The sequence below is a fragment of the Eimeria acervulina genome, genomic scaffold, assembly GCF_000499425.1.
Source record: "Eimeria acervulina Houghton genomic scaffold, Eah_scaff98, whole genome shotgun sequence".
NCBI lineage: Eukaryota > Apicomplexa > Conoidasida > Eucoccidiorida > Eimeriidae > Eimeria > Eimeria acervulina.
Genome location: NW_013547036.1, coordinates 1 through 16,594, shown reverse-complemented (window position 1 = coordinate 16,594; position 16,594 = coordinate 1). Strand labels below are relative to the sequence as shown.

The window sequence follows — 16,594 nt, the reverse complement described above, 5'->3', positions numbered from 1 at the left end:
GATTAGAGTGTGTGTTGCTGCTGCTGAGCTGCAGCAGGGGTTTTCGTTTCTATCTTGTCTGGGCGTAGCAGCAGCGGCTGGTGTTTGCTGCTGCTGCTGGTTGCTGCTGCAGGTGTTGCTGCAAGAGCGAATTGGAGGCTAAGGAAGATGTCTGTCTTCACGTACGTGCTGCAGGCGCTGCTGTTTGTTATTGCGCTGCTGCTGCCAACGTGTGTTGCAGTGCAGCAGCTGGGTACGAAGACGCAGCGGGAAGGCGCAGCAGCAGCAGCAACAGCAATACGGCTGCTGGAGTATTTCTTGCTGCTGTGCTGCATGCAGCAGCTCCTGTCTACATTCCCTGTTCGTTTGCTGCTGCGGGTGCTCCCCTGCTCCTTGGTGCTGCTGCTGCAGCTGGCAGCAGCAACAGCACTTGCAATCCCCTCTCTGTCTCTGTCGCAGCGTATTGTCTCCTTCTGTCTTGCACATGGAGACGAGTATATCCGTGCAGCAGCAGCAGCAGCAGACAGCAAGCTGCTGCAGCCTCTGAAGCAGAATGTGCAGAGGGCCTTAGATGCAGCACGCCAGCGCACCCAATGACTGCAGCAAAAAAATAAATAAGTTGTCTCCAACTGAGGAGGCATCTGTCTCCTTATTATTACACTGCTGTCCCCTCATTATTATATTACTGTCTCCTTTCAGGGCGGCTGTCTCCTCGTATAAGGAAACTGTCTCCTCCTCCAAGCTCACGATGCCCCTCAGCAGCAACAGCTAGCTAGCTAGCTATCTAGCTAGCTAGGTGTTGCAGCTAGCTAGCTAGCTAGCTAGCTAGCTAAATAATCTCCCCTTTATAGAACGAGGACTCGCGCCAAGTCGCACCCCACAGCAGCTGCAGCAAAACCCGCAGTGCAGCAACAGATGCTGGTGCAGCAGCAGCAGCGGCCGCTGCTGCTGCTGCTGCAACGGCAACAATAGCACCAGTTGCAGCAGCAGTTCCAGCATCTGCAGCAGAATCAGCAGCAGCAACAGAAGCAGTTTCAGCAGCTGCATCAGCAAAAGCAGCTGCAGCAGCAAGGGCAGCAGCAGCAGAAAAAGCAGCTGTAGCAGCAACACGAAGATTTGTAGCTGTGGCTTGTAAATGCTGCTGCTGCTGCTGCTGCGGTCTCAGCGGCCTTCATGCTGCAGTAGGACTGAACAACTGCTGCTGCAGCAGCAGTTTTTGCTGTTGAAGGGGTATATGTTGCTGTTGCTGTTGCTGTTTTGCCTCCACAGGCCCCCAGAGAGTGCAGCAACAGCAGCAGCAGCAGCTGTTGCTGCTGCTGCTGCCGCTGAAGGGGTGTGTAGGAGACAGAGACAGAAGACAGGGAGGAGACGTTAGTTAGAGGAGACGGCGAAGAGAGAGCAAATAAAAAATAAACAACGAAGACATAAGGAGACAGATATAGAGAGAGAGACAGAGACAGGCAAAAGGAGACAGAGACGAAGAGTTAGAGAGAGAGACACAAAAAGAAGCAGAGACATATAGACAGCTCAGCAGCAATAAAGACACGAGGAGACAGATAATAAAAGAGAAAGATGAAAGGGAGACAGAGCTGTCTCTTTTGACTGTCTCTGCTGCACCCGCCTGTCTGTCTCCTTTCTGTTATTAATTATTCTAGCTTTACTACTTTGTTCTTTACTTGTAGCTACAATATATATATATACATATTTATTTATATTGTTTATTTATTATTTATTGAGCTGCTTATTACTATTATTCTGCTATCAAGAAAAAGGAGACAGGCTCTACACACTGTCTCTAGCCAAGTTGCAGTCTATAGAGACTGTCTCTAATCAACTTGCTGCTGCTGTTGCTGCTGCAGCAGCAGGGAGGCCTGTAGGTGCCTATACACCCCAAGGAGGCGGGCGTGCTCCCCCCACACTGTGCAGCTCCTGCTGCAGCAGCAAAGGCAGCAGCAGCAACAGACGCTGCAGCAGCATAAGCTGCAGCAGCAGCAGGAGACACTCAAACTGCCCGCTCGCTGCTGCTCGCTGCATAGAAGAGACAATAGAGAGACAGAGTAGTAAAGAAGAAGGGACAGAAGGTGCGAGAGCAGCAGCAGAGACAGAGTATAATGGGCAGAGAGACAAAGGAGACAGACTGAAAGGAGACAGCATAAAGCAGCAACATGTAAAGAAAGAGACAGACAAATGCAGCAGCTAGAGATCTGAAAAAGATACGCTAAAATGCAATAGCCTTTCGGCTGTCTCTGCTGTTTCTCCAACTCAGAGGATGTGTCTCCTCTGTTGCTTCTTCGTCGATCTTCCATATCTGCAGCAGCAGCAGCAACAGCAGCAGCAGCAGCAACAGCAGCAGCAACAGCAGCAGATAGCAAACCCTCATTAACTCTTTTTCAAACGCGGCACCACCACAATCAACAGCAGCAGCAGCACCCATGCAGCAAGAGGATAACCAGCAGCAAAAACAGCAGCAGCAGCAGCAGTCGCTGCAGCAGGCAAAATACCAGCAGCAGCAACAAAAGCAGCAGCATCAGCCCAAGCAGCAGCAACAGCAGCAGCATCAGCCCAGGCAACAGCAGCATCAGCAACAGCAGCAGCAGCATCAGCCCAAGCAGCAGCAGCATCAGCCCAAGCAGCAGCAGCAGGAGCAGCAGCAACAGCAGCAGGAGGGAGTGGCTCTAACTTTGATGGTTTTATCGCATTCTCCTGTGATGAGTCTTGTCTCAGATTTATCAAACGTGCAGCAAAATATCCCGTTTTCGCTCTCTAAAGACCCTGGCTGAACTCGCGATTGCAAAGTTTGATACTTGTACCCAGAACGCCAGTCCCAGAAATGAAGCTGCCTGTACACCCCAAAACCCTAAACCCTAAACCCTAAACCCGAAACTCCCAAACCCTAAACTGTAAGCATTGTTAAACTTCTAATAATGTGAAGAAAAAAAAACATGCACTAACCCGCAACAAATATTTCGTCGCCAACCTTATCCCCAAACCCTAAACCCTTAAACCCTTAACCCTAAACCCTAAACCCTAAACCCTAAACCCTAAACCCTAAACCCTAAACCCTAGACGGACCCGTTGTTGCTTCCAACCACAAGGGAGGATTTGTCTCCTTCGCTGCGAATGGCGCAGCAATTGGGAATTGCATTTAAACCCTCAATATTTCGCTCAAAAGCCCCAAGAGGACACCGCCAGGCCTGCATGCATGCAACAGCAAACCCAAACCCTAAACCCTAAACCCTAAACCATTAACCCTAGCCATCACGCAACCACCTTAAACGCCCACCACATCCACCAATACGTCACCCCACCCTCCCCCCTACCCACCTCCAACTCCCCAAACCCTAAACCCTAAACCCTAAACCCTAAACCCTAAACCCTAAACCCTACTTTAACTTTGTCTGCGCCGCAAGTAACAAAGGAGTATTCAGTCGGATGAAGAGCCAGCGAGCGGACACTCTTTTTGTGGTTTGTGAGTGTGGCTTCGCACTTCCCAGCAGTCAAGTCCCACAGACGCACCTGCAGCAGCAGCAGCAGCAGCAAGAACAGAAGCAGTCGGAAGCAATACAGGACACAGAAGCCGCAGCCGCACCCTCAGCAGCACATCACTCCCCGCAACAAAAGTAGCAACAGCAGCAGCAGCAGCAGCAACCAGCAGCAGTAGTCGCAGCACCCAGCAGCAGCACCCAGCAGCAGCAGCAGCAGGAGGAGGATGAGTATGTTATAGATGATCGCACCATCTTATCTTGAGAAGCAGAGATGATGTGAGGCTTTAAAGTTTGCATTTGCAGACCCATGATCGTCCCCGAGTGACCGCTCAAGGTGTATATACTCTGCTTCGTTCGCATGTCCCAAACCCTTACTACGGCGTCTCTCCCTCCAGAGCATAAAATGTCTAATGAAGGGTGCAGCGCCAATGTATATACACCTGAAATCAATATAAATAATATATATATATACTCGTATATATATGTATATATATGTATATGCGTATATATAATATACATTATGTATGAATACTATATATATATATATATATATATATATATAGACATGAAGATAAAAGTATAAAAAGAAATACATAAATATATATATGTATATATACAAATCCAAATGCATGCATACAAAGACTTCTGCTGCGGCTATTGCTGCTGCTGCTGCTGCTGCTGCTGCTGCCCTGCTTAGGGTTTAAGCGCGAACAGAGCCATAAACCTGGGACTCCCTGATGATGTTTAGGGTTTAGGGTTTAGGGTTTACCTGACAGGTGACCATGGTAGTCTCTGACAACCCTATTTAACTATTAAGGGTTTAGGGTTTAGGGTTTAGGGTTTAGGGTTTACCTGAGAGGTGACCATGGTAGTCTCTGACAACTCTATTTTGTTCTAAGTCCCAGCACTTCACTCTCCCGTCTTCTCCGCAGCTGAAGAGGTAAGGGTGGCGATCAGATATTTTTATATCTCTCAAAGACGAGACATGTCCTAAACCACAATCAAACAAGGGTTTAGGGTTTAGGGTTTAGGGTTTATCGGAAGGGCTCAACAACACAACGGGTTACGCTGGTTTAGCGCTTGCACAATTCGATATTTGAAACTTTTAGGGTTTAGGGTTTAGGGTTCGGGTGGTTTAGGGTTTAGGGATAGGGTTTATGAGGGTTTACGAGGGTTTATGCAACTGAAGACGGCGCTAAAGGGTTTATTAATACAAAGGGTTTAAAGGGTTTAAAGGGTTTACAAGGGTTTAAAGGGTTTAAAGGGTTTAAAGGGTTTAAAGGGTTTATAAGGGTTTACAAGGGTTAATAAATGGTTATTACTAAAGGTGTATGACAAAGATGTATGATAAAAGAGTGAGGAGGGTTTAGGGTTTAGGGCCTAGATAGACATATACCTCTAAAGAGAGAGTTTAGGTCTGGAATTAAAGAAGACAGTATGAAAGAAGAGTGAAAAGGGTTTAGGGTTTAGGGTTTAGGGTTTGTATATACCTGTAAGAGAGAGTTTAAGCCTGGGGTTTGGGAAGTCCCAGACCTTAATAAGGCGGTCGTTGCCTCCCGAGACGAAGAAGCTGTTGCTGCTGTCAACAGCAATGCAGTTAACCCAGCCTAAGTGTCCGCTAATAACTTGCTGCAGCACCCAAGGGGGGTGCCAGGAGGGGGTTAAAGGCCGCAGCAAACTAGCAGCACCGACCAAACGTACTCCTGATAATATGTCTCCTCCTGCTGCTCCTGCTGCTCCTGCTGATGCTGATGATGATGATGATGATGCTGTTGCTGCTGCTGTCGAAGATGGGGAAGCAGACGCGGAAGATGAGCCATCTATCACGCTGCTGCTGCTGCTGCTGCTGCTGCTGCTGCTGCTGTTCGCGTACGGGGATAACATATGAATTAACTCAGATATTGAAGCACCAACGGGTGCACGGCCTACTTCTGCTGCGCCTCCTGCTGCTGCTGCTGCTGAGCCTCCTGCTGCTGCTGCTGACGATGATGATGAGCCTGCTGCTCCCTCCCCGGGAGCCACGGAAGTAGCAGCAGCAGCAGGAGCAGCAGCAGCAAACGGTGGTGTACTGTCGGTTATAGCTGCTGGTTTATCTTGTCCCTGCTGCAGCATGTGATGCTGGCTTCCCTTCGCCTTTTCTACTGCTGCTTTTGCAGCAGCAGCAGCAGCAGCAGATTGCTGCAGCGTCTCGAAGTTATACTCATCTTTAAGCTTAAGACGAAGAGACAGCTCAACAGCAGCAGCAAACGGAGGAGCTCGAAGACCTTCATTTGCTCTAAACAATTCCCGCGTGCGGTGTACAGACACCTGAAGTAAACCAGGAAGAGGACGCAGGGGGCCTTCAAAGTCGAGCGGGTCCCAAGCACGCTTCCCACGAAAGCGTTTGTTGCTGCTGCTGCTGCTGCTGTTGCTGCTGCTGCTGCTGTTGCTGTTGCTGATGCTGTTGCTGCTGCTGTTGCTGCTCGGCGCCGGAATGGGCGCCGCCGCTGTGGGAGCCGCCATAGTCGCTACAGCTGCAGCTTAGATTCCTACTGCTGCCGCTGCTGCTGCTGCTGTTTTCGCTGCTGCTGCTGCTGCTGCTAATCACTTCGCTGCGGTTGGGCTTGTTCTGGCCTCTATTTGTACAGCTGCAGCAGCTGCTGCTGCTGTTGCTGCTGCTGCTGCAGCGCAGCGGGAGGCTGGGGCCCCAGGGTACTACAAATGGAGATAAACCCGCGCAAGAAAAATTGTCTTGCTGCTGAAACAAAGAAACAAAACAGACAGAGAGAATATCTGCTGCTGCTGCAGCTGTTTTTACTGCTGCTGCTGTTTTCTTGCTCGCTTAATTCAACGAAATCTACCCCAATGCATGCAACAGAGCAGGAGGCTGCTGCTGGCGGCCAGCAGCAGCAGCAGCAGCAGCAGCAGCAGCGGCTGCTGCAGCGGGCTGCAGCAGCAGCGCTGGGGCTTGCGATGTGGGGAGGGCGCCTCGCTGGTGTTTGGGTTGCATTTATGCAGCAGCAGCAGCAGCAGCAGCAGCAAAAAAGTCTCCTCTTTTGTTTTTAGAGGGACGTCTCCGGAGTCGAGGTGAGTTTTGTTGCTGCTGCTATTGGGTGCAGCAGCAGCAGCAGCCTGTCTGCTGCTGCTGCTGCTGTTGCTGCGCTCCCGTGCTGCTGCGCACGAGGCCTCTGTTTAGTATTTGTTTGTTGAAGGGAGAGTTTTTAGGAGTTGTTTGTTTTTGTTTTGTTGCAATTGCTCTGAGACTGACGGGAGAATCAGCAGCAGCAGCAGCAGCAGCAGCAGCAGAGAGCAGCAGCAGATATCGTTGTGGGTTTTTGTGTTGTATGTTTGTGTGTTTGATGTTTTCTTTGTTTCTTTCTAAATACACCCTTGAAAATATTATTTTAATTGCTGTTTCTGTGCTTATACTACATATTCTCTGCCCCCCGCAGCCACAGCAGCAGCAGCAGCAACAACAGCAACAGCAGCATCATCAGCAGCAGGAAGAAGAAGAGCAGCAGCACTTGCATTTTAAAGCAAGAGTTGAATAAAGTATTATTGTGCTTTATTTTATTTGACGGGTTTGATGGTGTATATTATATTACTTTTGCTTGTATATGTTTGCAGGTGTAGGAGAGCCTAAAAATAATAATAAAATAAAAGTACTGAAGATAGAAGTCCTTGAAGATGGGTAAAGCAGAGAGAGCAGCAAAGAGAAAGGAGTACTTTCCTCGTCTATTTCGTTTACTAGAGGAGTACTCGCGTTTATTGATAGTGTCTGCTGATCATGTGGGGTCAAGACAGCTTGCATCGATAAGAATAGCATTAAGAGGTAAAGGTGAAGTATTGATGGGTAAGAATACGATGATAAGAACAGCACTTCGTTCGCGATTAAGTGAGAGACCTGAGCTTGAAGCATTATTACCTCTTGTAAAATTAAATGTGGGGTTTGTCTTCTGTGGAGACGATCCCACAACGATCCGGGATATCATTGATCAACATCGCGTTCCCGCTCCCGCTAGACAGGGAGTCGTCGCTCCCATCGATGTTTATATCCCAGCAGGCCCCACAGGCATGGATCCCGGTAGCACCTCTTTCTTTCAAGCTCTCGGCATTAGCACAAAGATTGTCAAAGGACAAATTGAGATACAAAGCGAAGTGCACCTCATCAAACAAGGAGAGAAGGTCTCTGCTAGTGCTGCTACTCTTCTGCATAAACTCAATATCAAACCCTTCCAGTACGGGCTTGCTGTTCAACATATCTATGATAACGGTAAACCCTAAACCCTAAACCACAAACCCTAAACCCTAAACCACAAACCCTAAACCCTTAAAACTGCTTCATACATTTAGTATTTAAATCTTTAACTGTCGACTCGCAATTCAATGTATTTATGATAATGCTAAACCCTAAACCACAAACCCTAAACCCTTTACACTACTACTTATTTAACCCTTTCAGTATGGCGTGAAGGTTCAGCATATCTATGATGATGCTAAACCCTAAACCACAAACCCTAAACATACTATTAACCCTAAACAATCCGCCTGTGGCTCTTCTAAAATAATGATGTTCTTGCTGCTGCTGCTGCTTCTTGCTGCTGCTGCTTCTTGCTGCTGCTGCTTCTTGTCTTTATAAGTATCCACGTGCCCGAATAAACAGCAGCAGCAGCAACAATACCCGCAGCAACAACACCCGCAGCAACAGCAGCAGCAGCAGCAACACCCGCAGTAACAGCAGCAGCAGCAACAACACCCGCAGCAACAACTGCAGCAGCAACAACACCCGCAGCAACAGCAGCAACAGCAGCAGCAGCAGGATGCGTGTGTGTGTGTGTGTGTGTGTGTGTTGTGTTTGTTTTTTAGGTAGTGTTTACTCTTCATCAGTTTTAGATATAACTGATGAGAAGATATTAACAGCATTTAAAGAAGGCATCACAAATGTGGCGGCATTCTCAAGGTCCCTTGGCTTCCCGACTGCTGCTGCTGCACCCCACAGCATCATCGAGGGCTTTCGGTATTGTGCTGCTCTTTGCTTGGATACAGACTTTGTGTTTCCTCAGATGCAGCAGCTTAAACAAATGGTTGATAACCCAGAAGCATTTGCTGCTGCTGCTGCTGCACCTGCAGCAGCTGCTGCTTCATCAGGAGGAGCTGCTGCTGCTGCTGCACCCGCTAAAGAAGAAGAAGAAGAAGAAGAAGACGGCGACATGGGCTTCTCTCTCTTCGATTAAGCGCCCTCAAACTAAACATACATACACTGCCCCAGCTAGCTAGCTAGCTAGCTAGCTAGCTAGCTAACTGGCTAGTTAGCTGGGTAGCTAGCTAGCTGACTAGTTAGCTAGCTGGCTGGCTAGTTAACTGATTAGCTGGCTAGCTGGCTAGCTAGCTAGGCGGCTAGCTAGCCGGTTAGCTAGCTAGCTAGCTGGCTAGCTAACCAGCCAGCTGGCGGTGTCCAAACAAACGTGGAGACAGAGACTGCTGCCCTAAGGGGTGTATCCCCTCAGATGTTTGAAGGCGTCAGACCCAAGCAACTAACAGCTATCCCCGTAGCTAGCTATGGAGGTAGCCGGCTAGCTAGCTAGCTTGCTAGCTAGACACCTAGCCAGCTAGGCCGCAAGGTAGTTAGTCAGTTAGCTAGTTAGGCAGCTAGCCAGGTAGCTAGCTAGATAGCTAGCCATCTAGATACTTATCAAACTGGATGGATAGCTAGCTAGCTAGCCAGCTAGCTGCCTAGACAGCTAGCCAGCTCGATAGCTATCGGCCTACTTACGTAGGTTCGTGGATGTGCCTATTGCTTCGTGAGAGGGCAGCAGCAAGCAGCAGCGGTAGAGGAAGAGGAGCAGCAGCTATAAGCAGCTAGCTAAAGGAGACAGCTAGCTATGTAACGAGGAGACAGCTAGCTATGTAGAGGGACAGCTATGGGCGTGTGTCTGTATAGAAGGTGTTGCTGCAGCTGCTGCAGGCTGCCTCTACACCTCAAATAAGTGCAGTAATAAGAATCTATCAACTAGAAAAAGCTGCGGGTACACCTGAATTCAATGAGTGCTGCTTGCAGCAGCTGTAGCCTTCTCGCTGCTGCTGCTGCTGCAGCTGCGGCTGCTGCGGCGGCGCATGTGGCGTTGTGTCTGCTGCTCTATTTTATATATTATCTTCTTGCTGTTTCAATTTATTAAAAATTGCTGCTAAGGTGCAGCTGCTGCTGATGATGCGCCCTAACAGCTGTGGGGCCCCACACCGGCAGCAGCAGCAGCAGCAGCAGCAGTAGCCGCAGCAAAAGCCGCCGCAGGGGAGGACACAAACAGCAGATTCTATAGACAAAGAGACAAAGGAGACAGTTGCTGCAGCAAATGAAACGGAGACAGAAGGAGACACGCCTGCTGCAGCCGCCGCGACAGCAGCAGCAGCGGCAGCCGCAGCAGCAGCAGCAGCAGCAGCAGCTGTAACCAGTATGGGACCCCCCTTCGTTATTGAGCGTCTGCTGCTTGCAAGGGGAGCAGCTGCAGCAGCAGAAGTTGCAGCGCCAGCAGCAGCAGCAGCTGCTGCTGCAGTGCCGAGTGCTCCTCTGTGCCGCAGCTTCAGCAGCAACAGCAGCAGCAGCAGCACTAAGCGCACCCTGAAGCCTTCCGACATTTGTTCATCTGTCTCTGTCTCCCCATCTTATCTGTCTCCCTACCAGAAGCTGCTGCAGCGGCTAGCAAAGGAACGGCGCAGCAGCAGCAACACGCAGCAAACTGCAGCAGCTGCAGCAGCAGAAACAGCAGCAGCAGGAGACCATTGCGGGCCAGGGGCAGGAGCTGCTGCTGCTGTTGCTGCTGCTCCAGCAGCTGCAGCAGCAATACCCAGCTATGCTAATGCTAGCCCTTGGCAGCAGCTAAAGGCAGCGCTGGTGCTGCAGCAGCAGCAGCAGAAACAAGCCCTCATTGCAGCGAGAAGGAAAGGCTCTGCTGCTGCTGCTGCTGCTGCTCCTGCTCATGCTGCTGCTGCTGCTGCACCTGTCAAGAGGGGACAAAGCCCGGCTGCAGCGTTTCTATCTCGCCAAAAGCAGCAGCAGCGGCAGCAAAAACAGCAGCAGCAGCAGCAGCAGCAGCAGCAGGAATCAGCAGTGGTGCAGCAGCAGCAGGGGGAAGCTCTGCAGGAGTATGATGAGGGGCAGCAGCAGCTGGCGCTGCTGCAGCACCGCGATGCTGCAGTGCAGCAGCAGAAGGGACAGCTAATTAAGAAGATGTGGCGTAGCCTCAAGAGACACAAACTTACACAATTTGAAGCCCTCATGGAAGAATTAGAGTGAGGCCCTGCTGCTGCTGCTGCTGCTGCTGCATTTGCTGCTGCTGCTGCTGCTGCTGCTGCTGCTGTTGCTGCTACTGTTCTTCGTGCATTTGCTGCTCGTCGTGCATTTGCTGCTGCTGCTCCTGCTGTCATTGCATTGGCTACTGCTGCTACTGTTGTTGCTGTTCCTGCTGCTGCTGCTGCTGCTGCTCTGCTGCTGCAGCTCTCAGTGTCTCCCCCCTGACGAGGTGGTGCTGACAGTAAAATTGTTCGGCTTTATTGTGAGGAGACAGCCAAACCTTGATGCAGTAAGCAGCAGCAACAGCAGCAGCAGCAGCAGCAGAAGCCCTAGCTGGAACAAGAGCAGCAGGAGCTGCTGCTGCTGCTGCTGCTGCTGGAGCAGCGAGAGCAGCAGCAGCAGCAGCAGCGAAAACGCCGCCGGCCATCTTTTCTAAACCCTAAACCCTAAACCCTAAACCCTAATGTGTGTGTATGAAGGCCTGGGAAGTACTGGGAGAGATGAAAGCGCTGGGGGTGCATCCTACGCTTGTTAGGTTTAACCAGGTGAGCAGCAAAAGCTGCTGCTGCTGCTGCTGCAGCAACTGCTGCTGTTGCTGTTGCTGTTGCTGCCTTGTGAGTGTTGCAGCAAGCGCTGCTGCATCTTTCTCTTCTACTGCAGTATTCCTGATGTTTGTTTTTGCTGCTGTCTTTGCTGCTGCTGCCGCCACCACTGCTGCTCCTTCTGCTGTTGCTGCTGCTGCTCCTGCTCCTGCTGCAGCGGCTGCTGCTGTCTTTAAGCGAGCTGCACCGATTGTCTGCCTGGCCTCGCGAAGCACTTTTAAGAAAATGTTTGAGGGCAGCTTGGCTTGCTGCTGCGCTGCTGCGCAACAGAAGACAGAGACAAATAGAGAGACACAACCAGCTGCTGCTGCAGCAGGTGAGCAACGTTAGCTGCTGCAGCTAGCTGCTGCAGCAGCTAGCTGCAGCAGCACAGACATCTATCAGCCTAGCTCAGGACACAGCAGCAAATAAAGGCAGCAAAAGCAGCACAAGCCCATCAACGATGAAGCCCGCTTAATGCATCCGCTCCTCTGCTGCTGCTGCTGCTGCTGCTGTTGCTGCTGCTGCTGCTGCTGCAGGGCGTAGACAGCAGCGCACTGCTGTCTATGCAAGACCTCAGGGCCTTGTGGGTGGGGGCTACGGTGGATCCGCTGCTGCCAGGTGCAGCGAGGGCAGTGCTGCTGCAGGAGCAGCAGCAAGGCACGCCAGAAGCAGAAGCAGCAGCAGCAGCTGCTGCTGCTGCTGATCCCGCCGCTGCTGCACAACCTGTACGATTAGCAACAACTGCAGCATATGTTGCTGCTTCCCTCGCAGACACAGCTCTCTTCGCGCCTCAGCCCAGGTGTACGTACACCCCAAAAATACTGCTACTGCTACTGCTGCTTCTGCTGCTGCTGCTGCTGCTGCTGCTAGGTGGCTGCAACGGGTATTTGTCTCACTGCTTCTGTTTTCACTGGGTGTATACGAGCCCTGCTTCTCTGTGCTGCTGCTGCTGTGCTGCTGCTGCCTGCTGTGCTGCTGCTGCCTGCTGTGCTGCTGCTGCTGCAGTGGGTGGTGTGGGGCGCTTCATGGAGTTGTCTGGCTGCAGCGGCAGAGACACAAATTCTTCTGTTATGCGGCTTCTTGCTGCTGAAGGAGACAGCAGCAGCAGCGACAAGCAACTGTCTCCTTTGGGTGGCGACGGCTGGGAGTACTTCACCAGCACACCCGGGGTGTCTAGACACCTCGCGAGAGCTGCAGCAGCAGCAGCAGCAGCAGCAGATACAGCTGCTGCTGCTGATACGCCAGCAGCAGCAGCAAGATTGCCAGCTGCAGCAGATCCACCAACTGCAGCAGCAGGCAATGCATCTCCAGTCTCCGCAGCAGCAGCAACTGCAGCGACTGCCGCTGCTGCAGTAACACCCGCTGCTGCAGCAACACCCCCTGCTGCAGCAGCACCCCCTGCTGCAGCAAGAACAAGAGCAACAGCAACACCAGCAGCAACAGCAGCAGCAGCAACAACAGCAGCAAGAGCAGCAGCAGATGCGCAGGGAGCGGTGTTCGAGGGGGTGTGGAGTGCTTCGGGTTATAAATTTTATAAGGGGAGACTACGCAGGCAGCAAAAACAAATGTCATTAAAAGAAGAATGAATGAAACAAAGACAGCAGCAACGGCAGCAGCAGCAGCAGCAGCAATTGCTGCTGCTGCTGCTGCAACAGCTGCAACAACTGCTGTTGTGCTGTTATTGCAGCCAGATCTGCTGCTGCTGCAGCAAACGCTGCTGCTGCTGCAGCAAACGCTGCTGCTGCTGCAGCAAAAGCTGCACCTGCCGCAGCAAGAACCGCTGCCGCTACAGCCGCTGCTACGGCAGCAAGCGCTGCAGCTGCTGCTGCTGCTGCTGGAGCAGCAGCAGCAAGAACTTGTTAGCTTGAGAGCATTTGTGGGTTTGTTTGTATGAAAGGAGACAGTGGTTGGTGTATAAGGAGACAGTACGAGTTGAAGGAGACAGATGAAAGGCAGCAAAGCAGAGCTAGAGACGAACAGAGAGAGACAGACAGACAGATACAGCATAGCAGCAAACACTAAAGAGACAAAGAAGACAGATAATAAAGGAGACAGATAATAACAATAATACTGACGAAGCAGCAAAACCCTACCCTATATATTTAGGGTTTAGGGTTTAGGGTTTAGGGTTTGTCTTGCAGCCGTCAGGAAGCCCCCGCAGGCGGGGAGTATTAGAGAATAGAGGGGCTAGGGTTTAGGGTTTGTGTTTATTGTTGAAGGTGTAGTATTTAGGGTTTAGTGTTTATGATTTAGGGTTTATGATTAGGGTTTAGGGTTTGTGTTTAGGGTTTAGGGTTTAGGGTGTATTGACTCATCATAGGGTTTAGACAGGGTTTACGTATATAGTTGTGAATCTGAGGTTTAGGTTAAACTCTTTAGGGTTTATGAGGGTTGTTTATCAGGGTTGTTTATCAGGGTTTATTAGGGTTTGATGTTGTGCTGCTGCATGCATTAGGAGCTGAGCTGCTGCTGCAGACAACGAAGCAATACTTCTTTTGTCAGGGCATTCAGCATAAATTCTCGCGACATCTTCAGTGCCGGACGGACGAACAAAAAGGCGAGAGAAGGGGCCTTTATGAATATATAACTCATTTATAGCAGTCTGAAGCAGGCAGACAATCTATTCAGGAGACACCTTTTATGCTCAAGGAGACATATAACTCTGCATGCAGCAACACCACCACCAGCAGCAGCAACAGCACCAGCAGCAGCAAATGCAGCAGCAGCGGCAATTGCAACAGCAACAGCAACAGCAGAAGCAACAGCAGCAACAGTAGCAGCAACAACGGCAACAGCAGCAGCAGCAACAGCAACAGCAGCAGCAACAGCAACAGCAACAGCAACAGCAGCAGCAGCAGCAGCAACAGCAGCAGGAAGGGTGCTATCACCTGCAGCTCCTTTGGTTCTATGAGCCACTTCTCATGCACAGGGTGGGGCTTCAAGGTAGATAGAAAAGAACGAGGGAGAGGCACCTAAAATATAAATATAATATTTATTAATAAATATTTATAAATATAAATATAATTACAGTAATAAATTGATATAAGAATAATAATATCAGATAAATAAATAACAATAAACAAATAGATTTAATAATATAATAAATAAATATATATATATATATTATAATATAATATTATAATAATAATATAAAGTAGAGAATAATAATAAATAACAAAGGAGACAAATAAAAATATAATAGCACTTCTAAACAAAGACACAGACAAACAAACACAAAAAAACAGCAGCAAATATATTAATAACGAGTAGACAAATAACTAAAGCAAGAGACAACAAAAGCAATAAAAACAAACAGAAATAGAGATGAATAAAACAATGAAAAGGAGAGACAGCTAACAAAGAAGGAGACAGAAAAGAGAGACAGACGCCTAGCCACTATAATAATAATAATAATAAAATATAATAATATATAATAATATAATATATAATAATAATAATAATTAATAATAATAATAATAATAAGTAATAGCATCAACAACAGAACAGCAGCAAAAGGAGACAGAGACAGCAGAGAGACAGGAGACAGAAAGGAAGAGAGACAGAGAGAGACAATAAAAGAGAGAGAAGAGACAATTAAAGAGACAAAGAGAGACAGCAAAACAAAAATTAATAAAAACGGAGAAGAGAGAGACAGCTGTAGATAAGGAGACATCAAAAGAGAAATAAATAAAACATATAAAACAACAATTCAACAAGAAGAGACAGAGACAGAGAGAAAAGGAGACAGAAAGGGATATATATGTGAATATATATATACATATACGTATATATATAAATATATGTATATATATAAATATATATGTATATAACTATATATGTATATAAATATATATGTATATATATATATATATATATACATATATATATATATAGAGAGAGAGAGAGAAAACAACAGAGAATAGAGAGACGCTTGAAGAGACAAACGGAGACAAGAGAGACAAACAAACAATAATAAAAATAACAATAACGCTAACAAGAATAAGAATAAGAATAAGAATTAGAAGGAGACAGGTGCTTACTTTAGTTGTTAATGAAGGAAATTCGTCATAGAGACACATCCACTCTTGAAGAGACAGAGACAGCCGAGCTCGCGCTGTCTCTACAGCTAATAAATCACAGACTGCGTCTCCGGTTGCAGGGTTTAAAAGACAAATAAAATGATATAAAAACTTATATTCCTCTGTCTGCATGCGCATGCAGACAAACAGAGACAGATAAAGATAAAGATAGAGACAGATAAAGATATAGTCAGATAGAGACAGATAGAGACAGATAGAGACAGATACAGACAGATACAGATAGATAGAGACAGAGACAGAGACATACATAGACAGAGACAGTGAAAGAGACAGAGATACGCATAGATAGAGACAGAGACAGACGGAGACAGAGACAGACGGAGACAGAGAGAGACACAGAGCAAGAAAGAAAGAGCGAAATGAGACAGAGGAGGAGACAAACGAGAAAGAGACGAAAAAGGAGACAGAGAGGGGCACAGAGACAGCAACAGATATGCCACAGAGAAGGAGACAAACTGCAGCAGCCTCAGCAGCAGGAGCAGCAACAGCAGCAGCAGCCTCAGCAGCACCCCTCAGCAGCAGCCTCAGCAGCAGCAACAGCAGCAACAGCAGCAGCACCCTCAGCAGCAGCACCCTCAGCAGCCTCATCCTCAACAGCAGCAGCCCCCGCAGCAGGAGCCTCCCCAGCAGCAGCAGCAGCAGCAGCAGCAGCAGCAGCAGCAGGACCTTGTACCTGATCGATGCCTGCTGTCTCTGCCCAGTGCTGCAGCAGCTTTTTATTCGCGAGACATGTGCCGTGTCCGTTGGCTTCAAAATAAACACTCAGAAAAAACTTTTCTGCTTCTTGATGCAGATTCTTTACTCCTGTCTTCGTGCAGCGAAGCTCCAGCTGCAACACCAAACCCTAAACCCTAAACCCTAAACCCTAAACCACTGACAGCTGAAATACAACCTTGATAATACACGCATATTGAATCATTATAATAACAAAGACGGAGTAAGCAGCCACTTAAGAATGAGCTGCCGATTTAGGGTTTAGGGTTTAGGGTTTAGGGTTTGGGGTTTAGGGTTTGGGGGAGGGTTTAGAGATTTTAGGGTTTAGGGTTTTTCCTTTCGCAGTTATAAGTTATTTTAGTTAAAGACAAATGAACAGAGGTTCAGGATTCGCCGAGTGCAAAATTAGGGTTTAGGGTTTAGGGTTTAGGGTTTAGGGTTTAGGGTTTAGGGTTTAGGGTTTAG

The 16,594-nt window shown here is 48.7% G+C and overlaps 3 protein-coding genes across 3 annotated transcripts; 2 read left to right on the top strand and 1 right to left on the bottom strand.

Annotated features, from left to right (window-relative positions):
• Nucleotides 1-2,197: 2,197 nt before the first annotated feature.
• Nucleotides 2,198-5,966, bottom strand: EAH_00015910 (Pleiotropic regulator 1, putative; the record flags this gene model as incomplete). The annotated part of the gene is made up of 7 exons (XM_013391067.1): nt 2,198-2,287; nt 2,660-2,819; nt 3,052-3,173; nt 3,367-3,495; nt 3,840-3,904; nt 4,329-4,454; nt 4,955-5,966. The coding sequence occupies 7 exons, from the start codon at nt 5,964-5,966 to the stop codon at nt 2,198-2,200; spliced, it is 1,704 nt and encodes a 567-aa protein (XP_013246521.1).
• A 1,326-nt stretch (nt 5,967-7,292) lies between these two features.
• On the top strand, nt 7,293-8,677 carry EAH_00015900 (60S acidic ribosomal protein P0, putative; the record flags this gene model as incomplete). Its single annotated transcript, XM_013391066.1, has 2 exons — nt 7,293-7,527; nt 8,310-8,677. 2 exons carry the CDS (start codon nt 7,293-7,295, stop codon nt 8,675-8,677), a joined length of 603 nt encoding a protein of 200 aa, XP_013246520.1.
• A 1,217-nt stretch (nt 8,678-9,894) lies between these two features.
• On the top strand, nt 9,895-13,490 carry EAH_00015890 (hypothetical protein, conserved; the record flags this gene model as incomplete). Its single annotated transcript, XM_013391065.1, has 5 exons — nt 9,895-10,730; nt 10,936-11,020; nt 11,852-12,116; nt 12,321-12,882; nt 13,457-13,490. 5 exons carry the CDS (start codon nt 9,895-9,897, stop codon nt 13,488-13,490), a joined length of 1,782 nt encoding a protein of 593 aa, XP_013246519.1.
• Nucleotides 13,491-16,594: the final 3,104 nt, after the last annotated feature.